Source organism: Corylus avellana, chromosome ca7 (assembly GCF_901000735.1).
Source record: "Corylus avellana chromosome ca7, CavTom2PMs-1.0".
Taxonomy (NCBI): Eukaryota; Viridiplantae; Streptophyta; class Magnoliopsida; order Fagales; family Betulaceae; genus Corylus; species Corylus avellana.
Window position 1 is genome coordinate 19,467,948 of NC_081547.1, and position 14,033 is coordinate 19,481,980.

At 35.9% G+C, this 14,033-nt stretch overlaps 1 protein-coding gene across 2 annotated transcripts; it reads left to right on the top strand.

Annotated features, from left to right (window-relative positions):
* Positions 1–4,551: 4,551 nt before the first annotated feature.
* On the top strand, positions 4,552–12,306 carry LOC132186887 (aromatic aminotransferase ISS1). 2 transcript variants are annotated; one of them, XM_059600999.1, is made up of 10 exons: positions 4,552–4,725; positions 4,842–4,995; positions 5,151–5,198; positions 6,820–6,948; positions 7,228–7,287; positions 7,991–8,147; positions 10,152–10,258; positions 10,469–10,527; positions 11,274–11,382; positions 11,753–12,306. In XM_059600999.1, exons 2-10 carry the CDS (start codon positions 4,933–4,935, stop codon positions 12,203–12,205), a joined length of 1,185 nt encoding a protein of 394 aa, XP_059456982.1. In that variant the 5' UTR covers positions 4,552–4,725; positions 4,842–4,932; the 3' UTR covers positions 12,206–12,306. The 2 variants fall into 2 exon arrangements, with proteins under 2 accessions (XP_059456982.1, XP_059456981.1); XM_059600998.1 differs by having other exon boundaries at positions 4,552–4,995.
* Positions 12,307–14,033: the final 1,727 nt, after the last annotated feature.

Consider the following 14,033-nt stretch of genomic DNA (forward strand, 5'->3'; position numbering starts at 1 on the left):
ACGCACAACTGGTGAAGAAATTTGAAGCTTTCGCGGTTGATTTAGCATTATCCCAAATGCACCCTTTCAAATCTCCAGGACCTGATGGTTTTGTAGCTTGTTTCTACCAACAATCCTGGGGTATGGTTTGTGCTGAGATATGTAATGTTGTTCTTTCTTTCCGTAATGGTGGTAATTTTGATAGTGGTATTAACAAGACTTACATTGCTCTTATACCGAAAATTAAGAACCCCTCTCACATTACTGAGTATCACCCAATCACTTTGTGCAACGTGTTGTATAAATTGATAGCTAAAGTATTAGCCAATTGAATAAAGAAGGTGCTACCCTCAATCATTTCCCCAACCCAAAGTGCTTTTCTCCCCGGCAGATTAATCACCAACAATATCCTCGTAGCATTTGAAGCACTACATTCCATGGATGTGCGGATGAAGGGAAGGGAAGGCTTTATAGCTCTAAAACTTGATATGAGTAAAGCCTATGACAAAGTGAAATGGGACTTTTTGGAAGCAGCCATGAGAAAATTGGGGTTTTTTTTGCAAAAAATTGGGTTAGTTTGGCAATGACATGTGTAAGAACGGTGTCATATTCAGTACTGATTAATGGTCAACCACATGGTCATATATCCCCAATGCGGGGTCTCAGGCAAGGCGATCCTTTATCCCCATATTTCTTCTTCATGTGTGGTGAAGGTTTGAAATAAAGTGGAGAGGGAAGGGAGAATCACAGGGTTACCTATCACAAGGGGGGGTACACGACTCAATCATCTTTTCTTCGCAGACGACAGTCTGCTTTTCTGTAAGTTGAATATTTTTTAGTGGATATATATCCAGACTGTTTTGGAGGAGTATGAGAGAGCATCGGGTCAGAAGTTGAATAAAGAAAAGACGTCCATTTTTTTAAGCCGAAATACAAAAGTGGAGGCAAGAAACACATCCTTTCGGTAGTAGGTGTAAGCTTGACATGAGGCTATGAGAAGTATTTGGGGTTGTCAGCTATCATAGGCCATTCAAAAGTAAGTGCTTTCTCGGAAATTAAAGGGAAGGTTTGGGATCGTATCGATGGGTGGAAAGAAAATTTTTTATCTCAAGCAGGGAAGGAGATTATTTTGAAAGCCATCATACAAGCAATACCTACTTATACTATGAGTGTTTTTCTATTGCCTAAAACGTTATGTAATGACATCAATTCTATGATGTCAAGGTTCTGGTGGGGCAATAAGGAAAATGAGTCTAAAATGGCGTGGATGAGCTGGGAAAAAATGGGGCGACCAAAGGAAAAAGGTGGGTTGGGTTTCCGTGACTTGGAGATGTTTAATTTGGCACTTCTAGCCAAACAGGGGTGAAGATTGCATCAAGATCCTGGATCTCTAGTTGCAAAAATCTATAAGGAGAAATACTATCCCCAGGGTTCTTTTTTTGAAGCTCCACTGGGTAGGTCCCCATCTTATGCATGGAGAAGTGTGTGGATGGCGAAAAAGTTGTTGAAAGAAGGGCTAGTGTGGAGAGTGGGGGATGGATGTTCACTCAATATTTGGGAGGATAGATGGGTGGAGACGCCGTTAACTTATTCCATTCAGTCCCCTGTTCGAATTCTAGACAGAGGAGCAAAAGTGAGTGATCTCATAGATAGAGCTACTAATTGGTGGAATTTGAACATGTTGGCTGAGGTTTTTAATGAAGATGAAGCTGCACAAATTAGAGGAATGCCACTTTGCCCGAACAGACCATGGGATCACCTTGCGTGGGTGGGAAACAAAAATGGGGAGTTTACAGTCCGTAGTGCTTACCATATGGGGAGGGAAAGACGCGAGGTGGATGCAGGTGGTAGCTCTAACCCAACCAGTTTTGACAGGTTTTGGAAAACAGTTTGGAAGCTGTGGATCCCATGAGCAGTAATTGTGTTCATTTGGAAGGCATGCAATAACATTTTACCTACTAAGGAAAATTTATACAGATGGGGAATATCTTTAGACCTTTTGTGTCCAATATGTGGTAGGGAAGTAGAAACGGTTGGGCATGCGTTGTGGAGTTGCACCACAGCAAAGACGTATGGCTGGAAAACTCCAAGAGACTCCATGAGTTCACCAGTGATGAGGATGGTTTTGTCAACTTATTGGAGAAATTACTAGGGGGATTGGAGAATGAGGAGATCCAAAGGCTTTGTCATCCCATGCAGCTGTGAACCGGACTACTTTAGAAAAAGTGGAGTTATTTTTTGTAGCTGAAAGTTGTCCCACATAGAGAAGTCAAGATACTCCAATCCTTCCTGAGATGAAATGGGAAAATCCACCGAATGGCTGGATCAAAATCAACTGGGACGCATCAGTTGATAGTGGTGGGTAGAAGATGGGCGTGGGTTTAGTGGTACGGACTCATGAGGAGGCGTTGATAGCAGTAAAATGTACAACCAAATGACTGATCACGGACCCCACGGTGGCATAGGTGGTAGGAGCTTGGTTTGCGGCAAATATGTGCAAGCAGCTGGGCATCACTCATGTCATATTGGAAGGGGATTCCCTAGAGGTGGTGAAAGCTATACAAAAAGAGAGGATGTGTTGGAGTAATTATGGGCATTTTATAAATGACACTAAAACTCTTCTACAAGGGGTGCACCAATGGGAGATTAAGCATGTAAAGCGATCTGCTAACACAACTGCGCATAAGCTAGCCCGTCTGGCTTTAGATATTGGTGAGGAACATATGTGGAGAGAGGAAATTCCAGATTGTATTCAAGAGATTGTAAGCGACCACAAAGTTGTTTTGGAGTAATGAAATCTGGGAATACCATTTCAAAATAATAATAATTATTATTATTATTATTTATTACTTAACATCATTTATTGACACAATACTTAACACATGTAAAATCATCATAAATACAAATAGTTATGTTTATTTTCAAAATATCCGGATCATGTGAGACATAATAATCATGCGTTAAAAAGAAGTATCTCCTTAACGGTTGAGAAAGATCATATCCCCAACTCAAGCACACGCTACATCTCTGTCTCTTTTTTCTTTTGCCTTATTATTATTTTTTTTCTTCATGGTGATTTTATGACCACAAGTTTTTATATATCATTCTCGTAGCAAGGTGTGAATATTTTGCTTATCCAAAAAGCATAGGGAAAAATATAAAAAATTTCTTAAACTATGAGTCGTTTGCAATATAGCCTTTAATGTTCAAAATGTATTAAAGTAGCCTCCAAACTACCAAAATGTATCAAAAATGCCACTTATTTTTTTTATATACTTATAATACGCCTATTCTTTTAACAAATAAAATAATAAAATAATTGTAAAAAAAAAAACAAACAAATTTTTTTTTTTTTTTAAAAAAAAAAAAAAAAAACAAATGAACGAATAAATACAAAAAAAAAAAGGTTTTTTGGAATAAATAAATAATTAGTCATTGTAGTTGGCCTAAATTACAAATTGCTTCAAATTGTATTAAAGTAAAATCAATTTGACAGTTTGATGGGCTACTTTGTTTTCTTGTATTTTTAAAAAATTGTTTTTTTTTTTACAATTATTTTATTATTTTATTTGTTTAAAGAATATGGATATTATAGGAATATAAAAAAATAAGTGGCATTTTTGATACATTTTGGTAATTTAAAGGGTTACTTTAGTACTTTTTGAACATTGATGGGCTATATTGCAAATAGCTGATAATTTAGAGGGCTTTTTTATATTTTTCCAAAAAGCATATGATTATTCTCAGTTTTTCAGTATTATTAAGTATAGAACAACTTTGATGATCCATTCCCTTCCACGATGGGTGAAGCTAGCAATTGGAGGGTGCTTGTCCAATGAGAACAATAATGTTGTTTCGATTCTGTGTGGACATGCATTTTTGTTAGTGTTTGAAAATAGCAATCAGTGCTCAAAAAACAAAAAACAAGAAGTCGATAAACAGAATCTTATTCCGACAATCCAAAAGCCAGAGGCATTTTGTGAGGCCCTGATTTCGACAAAAAAAAAAAAGAAAAAAGAAAAAAAAGAAGAAAGAAACGACAAAATCCCCTCTACCTCAAAAACAGCACGACATTTAACAAAGATCTCTGTTGAGCTCCCAGCTACAGTCTTTGATTCCTCATAATTCCCTCAATGCTAAGGAATTCAATTCCTTGGCTTCAAATTCTATCAAAAGGGTATTTCTTGAATCTATTTTCCCGATAATCTCTGGAAATTTGGTCAACTAGTGCGTTTGCCACGTTCCAGATTCTAGCTCACCTGCTTCAGATGCTACCCCTACTCATGCATTAAAGACAATAAAAAAACTATAAAATTTCAAGCGTTACGTTTGCAAAGTTCTTATAATTTATTTCCTAATTTTCTAACAGGAATATTGGTAATTAAGGTTGGTTTACGTGAGGGAGTGAGGTTGTGATAAAAGCTCACCTGGGTTCTTTCTAGTTTATTTTACTGCTTGAAGTGATTTTGGGTTTTTATTTTATTCTTTTGTATGTTTTTTTTTTCCCCAGTTGAGATTCCAATCTATCTATCTGATCTCACGAAAAGGTAAAAAGTTTTCGTCAGCTTTTGCAACGAGACAATCGTAACTCGTAAGTCAAAGAAACGCACAGTACCATAACTCGCAAAATATAAAAAAGAAAAGAAAAGAAAAGAAAAACAAAAAGCTGTGTGTCTTTTAGCGTGCTTTTTGAGTTATTCTGCAAGGAGCTGCTACATCCCAATTGTTGTGGGGTTTGTTGAAGACGTGAGGAACTTGATCTTTGTATCCTCTTACTTTATTAATTTCTCAGAAAAATTCAAAGTTTTGGGGAGCTTGGGGATTTTGGGGATTCCTGGTAAAGTTTAGAATTTGGCTTTCAGGCTTTTAGGCAGCTGGGTCAAATAAAAACTGCGCATTTTGCTCTAAATTGGATCTCATTTTTAGCGTTGTGGCTTGTGAGAGGAGGGTGAGATGGGTTCGTTTGGAAAGCTTGCGACGAGGGCTTTGGAGACTGATATGCCGGTTATGGTTCAGGTATTCAGGCTAGAACCCAGCTGGGTTTTGTTTTATCTCTTTGAATACATTTGTTTTCAGCTTCAATTTGCTACTGGGTTTGTGTACTGTATCTGGTGCGGAAATAAAGTTTTTGTTATTGGTGGTGAAGAAGTGGGTGGTTCTGGTTTTTGCAGATACAGGAACTGATCCGAGGAGCCAAAAATGCTGTGTCTTTGGCCCAGGTTTGTTTTTCTACTTTCAATGTTGTGTTGTTGTAATTTGCTTTGAATAAAGGTGTTGCTGTTGTAATTGACGTATTGAGAAATGAGAGGAAAAACGGTCTGTTTAGTCCTCCAATGTTGAATTGTTTCTATATTGGTTTGGTGTTGAGTTTGATGAGAATGAAGGTACCGAGAAATTTAACCAGTTTTTATTATTCTCAGAAAACTAGGGCGTGTTTGGTGCAGGTTTTGAAAGGGGTGTTCTTTGTTATGAAAGTGGAGACTATGGAGAGGACTTGACAAAACTATTTGGCAATGCATATTTATAATCTGTTTTCCAAATTGATATAGAAAAATAGGCCCTTTCGTAGACTTGAAAGTATATTTTGGATTTTTTTTCTTATGGAATTTTGTGTAAGAACAAAAAGGAAGAAAATGGCATTATTAAGAAAGTTTTTTTCATTGTCACATCCCAAATTTTGAGGCCTCCTTTTGTTTATCACAAGAAAACAGCATAAAGAAAGCAGTTCGTACATAATTATAAGAAAATTTGGAAACATTCAACTTTATTGGTGTCATTTTTCCTGAACCGAAACAATAAAACAATTTAAATGATGTTCACTAAAAACAAGTTGTTTAAAGAAAGTACAAAAATTAGAAAAATAGTTTCCAAATACACATTATCAAACGATTTTTCATGCTTTCCCATCTTCTTTTATTTAAGGAGAACATACCAAATAGGCTCTAACAATGTACATCCAAAAGTGAAGTCCATTTCCCAAACACAATAGATCTGATTTTGGAACTTGAGAAAAAATGGCTGGAAATCATGAATAGTGCTTAACCCACTTTGTTTGAATGGTTGAACTTGAGCCTTTTCTTGTACTTTTCACATTTAAGGCCATTTTGGATGCATGCACTTCTATATTTTTCAAATATGCAGCAAACACTAACCAAATTTCTAATTGTTTGATCATTTTTCTGCCAAATTACTAGATTAATTTTAAGACAGTTATTCATTTGGGAAGATACACTTGATTCTGTTATTTCGAGTATGCATGTAGATTTGTTCATTGGTTGGAGTGTTAGATTTTTCACTATTGTTTAAATTGGAAAAATAGTTTCCAAAAGCACGTTAGAGAACATGTTTTCATGCTTTTTCTTTTTTTATTTAAGGAGAGAAGAAAACTAGAAAGGCTCTAACAATACAAATTCCAGAGTGAAGTCTGTTTCCAAAACCAAAAAAATGTATCTCTTTCGATACTTGGGAGAAAATGGCTACAAGATCTAAGCCATTTGTCTGAATGGTTGAGCCACTTTGTCAAAGATTTCATATTTAAGCCTATTTTGGATGCATCTACTTCTATATTTTTCATTTATGAAGAAAACACTCACCAAATTTCTGAATTATTTGATCAATTTTTTATACCAAATTACTAGAAAAATTTTATGATAGAGTTTTCATTTGGGGAAGGTACTTTGATTGTTTGGAGATTTTTTTTAAAAAAATTATTGTACATAATATTGGTTTCTTCTTTGGCTGGAGCTTATACCATTAATTTAGAACTGTAATTTTAGGTGGTTTAGGCCTCCTTGGTGTTTTTACATAACTTGTTATGCTTTTGGTTGAAATGTGCTCTAGGGGGTAGTTTATTGGCAACCGCCTAAACAGGCATTGGATAAGGTTAAGGAGCTTGTGTTGGAGCCTTCAATTAGTCGTTATGGTGCTGATGAAGGTATCCCTGAACTCAGAGAGGCATTGGTCAAAAAGGTATATATCTTAAAGATTTCAGCTGACTTTCTCTCTTCTTGTCCCAAATTATGCTGCCCAACTTCTCAGGACTGAAATGTCTATATTCTATAGTCACTGTTGTCTCAAGCACCCTTGTCAATCATTCAACTTATGGCATGTGTTTTTTTTTTTTTTTGATAACTAACTTATGGCATTTCTCCCTTCTGAAATTTGTAATCAGCAAAAGAAATTGGATGTTGACCAATATGACTATCCCACTGAAAGTTGCAAGTTGATTCTTTTATCTTCGTTTCGCAGCTTTGCCTGGAAAATAAACTTCACAAATCTTCAGTGATGGTTACTGCAGGTGCAAATCAGGTAGTTATGAACCCTTCTATACTATTCTTTTCTGAATTTTCTTAAAAGGTTTAGAAAAGCAAAATTATCTGGGTTTTGGAATATATCAAAGTTAAGTTGGAGAGCCAAGTTGTTCTGTGTTGTTTTATTATTCAGCTGGTGGGATAAGGAGAAACGGGTCCACTTGCTGCAACCTGATGCCTAATTGCATATAAATGCAAGCCTTCTTTTAGTACCATGTGGTTGCTCTCACTTCATTCTGCAAACCCACCCCACCCACACCTGTTGCTTCTTCTCTTAGCTAATTTTCTTCCTCTTCTCGGTTTATTGTCCTACATCACTTTAATTAGTTAATGAAAAATTTACATATTATAAAAGGTGGTAGGATAAAATGGTTGTATTTTCCCCTTGAATTCTATTTTCAAGTTAAGAAGTAACGTAATGCATGTGTGTATTTTCCCCTTGAATGCTATGTTCTCTTTCTAGATTTTGTTTATTTAGCAATTTTCCTATCAAATACTGAGCTTCAGCTATGTTAGAAGTAATGGTCTTTATTGCCTTTAACATAGTTTTTCATTTTTATGCATTCAGGAATTAGGAATAGTATGAGTAACAAGTTTCATGCCACTCACTTCACTGGCTTGAAACAGATAATGTGAATTTTTCTACAGTTCCATAGTACTCATCATGAAATCTGAAGCAATTTTCTACTCTTGCAATGCAGGCATTTGTAAATCTTGTTCTTACATTGTGTGATGCTGGGGATTCAGTAGTGATGTTTGCCCCATACTACTTCAATGCCTACATGTCCTTCCAGATGACTGGTATCACTAACATTCTGGTGGGTCCTGGTAACCCCAAGACGCTTCATCCAGATGCAGGTGAGAAGCTTCATCACCTGCTCCTTTACATGAGACCTCTTCTATAGTGATTTTTGGACTTCCTGCAATGGTGGTTCTGCTTATTGTGTGAAATTGGATACTAGCAATGTGCAGAAGTTTATCAGCAGTGGCGGAGACAGGGGGCTGGGGTGCGCTAAGCCCATCATGGCCCTGCCCAAACCCCCCCCCCCCCCCCCCCACGCCAAAAAAAAAAAAAAAAAATGTACTCTAGTCCAAAAGAAATACATAGACTTTTTAAACCCAAATCCAAGCTACCCCAAAATGAAATTTATCTAGTGATTTTGTCCCCCTGAAGAAATAAAGTTATATGGAATAACTTCTCAAAACATGACATGACATGTTTTCACACTTTTTCGCCTACCCATTACTCTTCATCATTGCTTCATTCCCTCTTCGGCCATTTGAATATTCCTTTTTCTTTTCAGTTTTTTCTCACTGTAATCCCACTTTCTTCATTTTTTTTTTTTTTTTCTCTACAAAGAAAGAAAGAAAGCCTAAAAGATACATATTTCAGAGGACTAAAGCTTGAAGGATACTTGGTATTCAATAAATCATCTTCCTCTTATAGTTCTAATCTTCTTCTTCATCTTCTCTTAGATAATATCATCATATTGTGTTATTGTGGCCAAGTTATAGATTCAGTAACTACTTCAGCTATTAGCCACTCTGGCCACACCTGACAGATGACACAAAACTTGCTAACTTGTTATGCTACCTAGGTGTTTTATTGTTTTGGTGTAAACACGTGATTAAGTGAAAGCAAATGTTAAGTCTCAGTCATAATGTTGATTCATTTGTTTTTATTTTTTTGTGGGCAACATGATGTTGACTTTTTTTCTAAGCACATTATGTTGATTGTTGATGCAATGGTTTTGTTGTTTTTCTTTTTCCTTTTTCGGTTACTTGTTCAGTTATTTGTCAAAAAAAAAAATTTATGAAATCTAAATTTATTTTATTTTATTTTTGCTTAATTTCTGCACAGATTTCTATCTACTTACAGGAAGAATAAATAATATAAGTTGCATGAGAGAAAACAATTTATTGAGAATTTTTATTTTTTTATTATTAATTTGACCCCTCCAGGAGAAAAATCTTGGCTCCATCACCCTTTATCAGAAAGGGCAATTTGGATATTTAAGGTCTTTAGTAATTGCGCCTGATATAGCAAAGTCAAGTTTATAGTTCTTTATCTTTCATTGCCATTATATGACAGACAAAGTTAGAGATTGTTGGTAGTTTTTACCCATGTCTGGTGACCCAATGAGATTTACTAATGGGTTTGTTTGCTTTAACTTTGTCGGTTTGGTTGGCGCGAAGTTGATGGTTTGGCTGAGGAGGATGAGTTTGGCCATTGTTTTAGTAGCCACTACTGTTTTGGGTTTACATTAATCAGAATTCCCAATCCTGACCACAACAATGGACCTTGAAAATGATGGGATTTTAAACCCTCTACAATAATTGCTATGTTTTTCAGAAGCCCTGCTAATTTCGAAATCCTTACTTAAAAGACACCCTTGAAGTCGCTAGTGGCTCTTATAAGGTGTTTTCATAGTCACTGTTTTTACGTACTTGTAATATGTAATAACTAAAAAGCTATGAGAAGACACCAGATTAAAGTGTTTTAACTTTATTGAAAACTATTTTGATGGTGTCATTGGCAGGATATACTTGCATTATATCTGGATTTTCACCATCTTCTACTAAACTTCCATTTTGAATAAGTTATGCTACTGTTTGAGTATAATTTTCTTCTTCGAAATGTTGGCTAATTTTGGTTGGCTTTGCATCATTCATGATTATGTTTAATTGTTACAGTTCACTGCTGCTGGAGAACTATATGCGTAAAACAATGCAATATGTTACTTTAAAAGAAGAATATTGGAGGAATGATGAGGATTTAACATAACGTTCAGTGACAAAATGGTTTTTACCCACCATTATTTCCTTTATTAGGTTATTTATCTGACATGTACTGATTTTCAGACTGGTTAGAAAAGACATTGTTGGAAACTAAACCATCCCCAAAGCTTGTTACTGTTGTTAATCCTGGCAACCCAACTGGGACTTACATTCCAGAGCCTCTTCTTAAGGTCTCTCTCTCTCTCTCTCTCTCTCTCTCTCTCTCTTGTTTTGTGTCTATGTATATGCACTAGTTTTCATGCATATGCATGTGTCCTTTTCAGACAAATGTTGCATTGAATGGAGTTGACCAAACCTTCAGAACAAACCTTTTTTTTTTTTGTTTTTTTGGCATTTGGTTTCTCTTGAATCTTCTAACTATGTGCTCTCATTTTATTTAGAGGATTTCAGATCTCTGCAGAAATGCTGGATGTTGGCTCGTTGTAGATAATACATATGAGTAAGTCTGGTCATTTTTTGTTTCTTAACTAGATGTGCAGTTATAACAATAATTTAACATTTAAATAATTCCTTTGTTCTTCCCATATTTTTTTTGGGGGGCGGGGGGGTGGTTGGGGGATGAAATCCTAAAAGTTGTTATAGAAGATGTCAACGTTGTTTATGATACAATTGCATGGATTATTTGGATAGAATTGGATCCATGAAAGAAGGGTTCGAGCTAGGATATCCCATAAGAAAGACAATCAATAGTATATTGATAATTTAAAGTGTGTATAAGATGTATAAAGATCATGTAATATGCGTGCATACACAATATTCTATGTGTGTGCACATGCGCGTCATTTATTTACATTGTATACATTATAGTTTAAGTGTATGTTTGGTACGCAGAATGACTATTCCATTAGGAAAAGAATGGAAGAAGGTGGAATAAAATAACCTTGGTGATAAAGTATATATATACGCTAATACTTGAAATAGCTATTCCCTCATGGGCCATGAGAATGGCTATTCCAAGGCTATTCCATTCCACCCTCTTCCATTTCCAATAAAAATTATTATTTTTTTAATGGAATAGCCATTCCGCGTGCCAAACGTAACCTAAGTTTACCTAGCTTATTTGCATTATCTAATGCATTCAATTCCCAGTCCGTGTTGTCCATCAACATAGCAGAGAACACATGTTCACACTCATGGAGCATATAATAAAATTGTGAGTCTTTATGGATTTTTGTTGTTTCACAGGTACTTCATGTATGATGGTCTAAAACACTCATGTCTGGAGGGAGATCACATAGTCAACATATTTTCCTTCTCGAAAGCATATGGGATGATGGGATGGCGGGTTGGATATGTAAGTAACACTTATATCTCTCATGTTCATTGTTGGAAAGGGAAGAAATATGAACTCATAGAACTTAATTGTGCAGTTGTTATGCTAAAACATAAGGGTAGTAGTAGTTAATGCATCTGTGGTAATCACTTCATTTACTCTTAGAACTTGCTTGATTCAATTTAAATCTTTCAAACTGTTCAAACAAAAGTTCCAATGTTGAATCATAGAATCAGATTACCTCTGACTGACCGCTCTGAGTTTAAGATGCAAGTACCTTCATTCTTCTTTATGTTTTATGATTTGCCTGAAACTGCTGAGTGAAAAAGTCATATTTTTTTATTGTCGAAGTCTCTAATGCTAGTCTAAGCTAATTATTGAATGCACACAGATTGCATATCCTACGGAAGTAGAGGGCTTTGCAGCTCAACTTCTCAAAGTTCAAGACAACATACCCATATGTGCTTCAATAATTTCACAACATCTTGCCCTTTACTCCTTGGAATTGGGACCTGAGTGGGTCACTGAGAGAGTGAAAGATCTTGTCAAGAACAGGGAAATTGTTTTAGAAGCACTCTCTCCCCTTGGAGAAGATGCTGTGAGAGGAGGAGAAGGTGCTATATACCTGTGGGCAAAGCTTCCTGACAAATATGTTGAGGACTTCAAAGTTGTTCGCTGGCTTGCTCATAGGCATGGGGTGGTTGTGATCCCGGGAAGTTCATGTGGGTGTCCAGGGAACGTTAGGATCTCCTTTGGGGGCTTGGTAGAGAGTGATTGTAAAGCTGCTGCACAGAGGCTGAGGAGAGGGTTAGAAGAATTGGTCAAAGATGGAATGGTGGAGTAACTATTACTCTTTAAGGTTCATTCGAAACATTGAAATTTGAAGTACATTTGCATTTGAATAATTGGAGACATTATGAATTATTAGAGCAGTATTTCTGGTTATGTATATTCAAAATGCTACTTCCAAATGCATGCATGCATGCATCTACTTTTATACAAACTTTGTTTCATAAATGAAAAATGGTTCTTAAGTTTCATAATAATCTTCTCATCATAGTAATATATTTGAATCTTTTTTTTCTTTTTTTTTTTTTCAAACCAAGAACTTTGAAGTTTTGATAGGAGAGAGGGGAAATTGTATCAAATCCCCAGAAAGATGAGTGAAATGAAGAACAATTCAATATTAATGTTGGCTCGAAACAGATCAAGTGGCCATCAGCATGAAACACCCCATTCAGCTCTCCATCAACGCGAAGCACAAACTCAATAGATGTGGACGATGGCTCAACTCTGATGGCTACAAGCACGTCGAACCGTGGAGAAGCCCGGGCAGTAGCCACTGATGACCGAGTCACTTGAACAGTCTAGGCAAGCCAACAAGAAGATCATAGTCGTTGATCTCACATCCATTGATCGAAATAATTGTTCTATTTCGTCTAATCTCAAGATGATCTATGCCGTTGAAGGCAAAAAAGGGTAGAGAGCTAAAATAGATGTCAATGAAATTTGGTAGACATGTTGACTATTGACAAGTTGCTGGCAGGTTTAGTAAGATGTGCTGCACTTTGAGCCAATGATCTTCTGTTCTTGCGTGCTCAGTTCTTTTTTTGTTCTCTCCTGGCTCACAAAATAAATTATAAGCTAAGCTTAAGGTATACAATCTTTTTGTCTCTTGAAAATTGTTCGTATTAGGTTTTTTTATAGACTTGAAAGATCAACTTCAAAACCAAAAGCCGGTTTAGGTTTTTTGTTCTGACATTCGAACACATAAGTTGGACACATAAGTTGGCTGTCTGAACATTTTTAGTGTTTCATGTCTTTAACCCTTGAGATGTCTAAATATCTATGAACGCCTTTATTCAAATTGTTTGGATATGTGCGAATGATTCTGCAGATGATACATTGTGTCTCTCCAAAATGTCTGGATAGGTGTGAACGGATTTGTGAAGGAAACATATTGTTTGGCCAATCCATCCAAACACCTGCGAATGAAGCAATAGACGAAACGTTCTACCTTACCAATCCGTCCAGACATTTGCGGACGGACTTGTGAACGTAGCTCTTCTGTTCTTGAATTTCTTAAAGGATTTTCAACTCCAAACCTAAGGACAAATGTACCCAACTGCAAATTACATGTATGCCCTTGTTTTGATCCCCGAAGTGGTTAATAAAAGACTTCAACACACTTTCCCTTTAGCCATTTCATGACAAAACCTTATACAACCAAACCTACTTACAAGAATTAAACTCAAGACTCAATTTAATCCTATGAAACCACTAAACTAGGTTAGATTTGAATTCTTGAACTTTTATTTCTTGAAATCATACGCGAACTCATAAAACGTATGGGGAATTGACAAATAATAGAAGTAGCTCAAAATCATGAAAGTTAAATCAAACTCATGAACAAGCATTACACAAATAGTTGGGTGGTTGTAATGTTGTTATGATATATTAAAATTCAGTACATCATCTTATGTGTCACCTACATCAATCATTGAAAAATTATCATCCATATCCATAACTAATATAAAGTAAAAAAAAAAAAACACCAGTCAAAATCATCCCCAAAATATCTCATCTTTTTTGTCACCACGGGCAAAGGGAAAGATCAACCAACAATAAAATGCAAATACAAAAAATAAATAAATAAAAATCCAAAAAAGCTA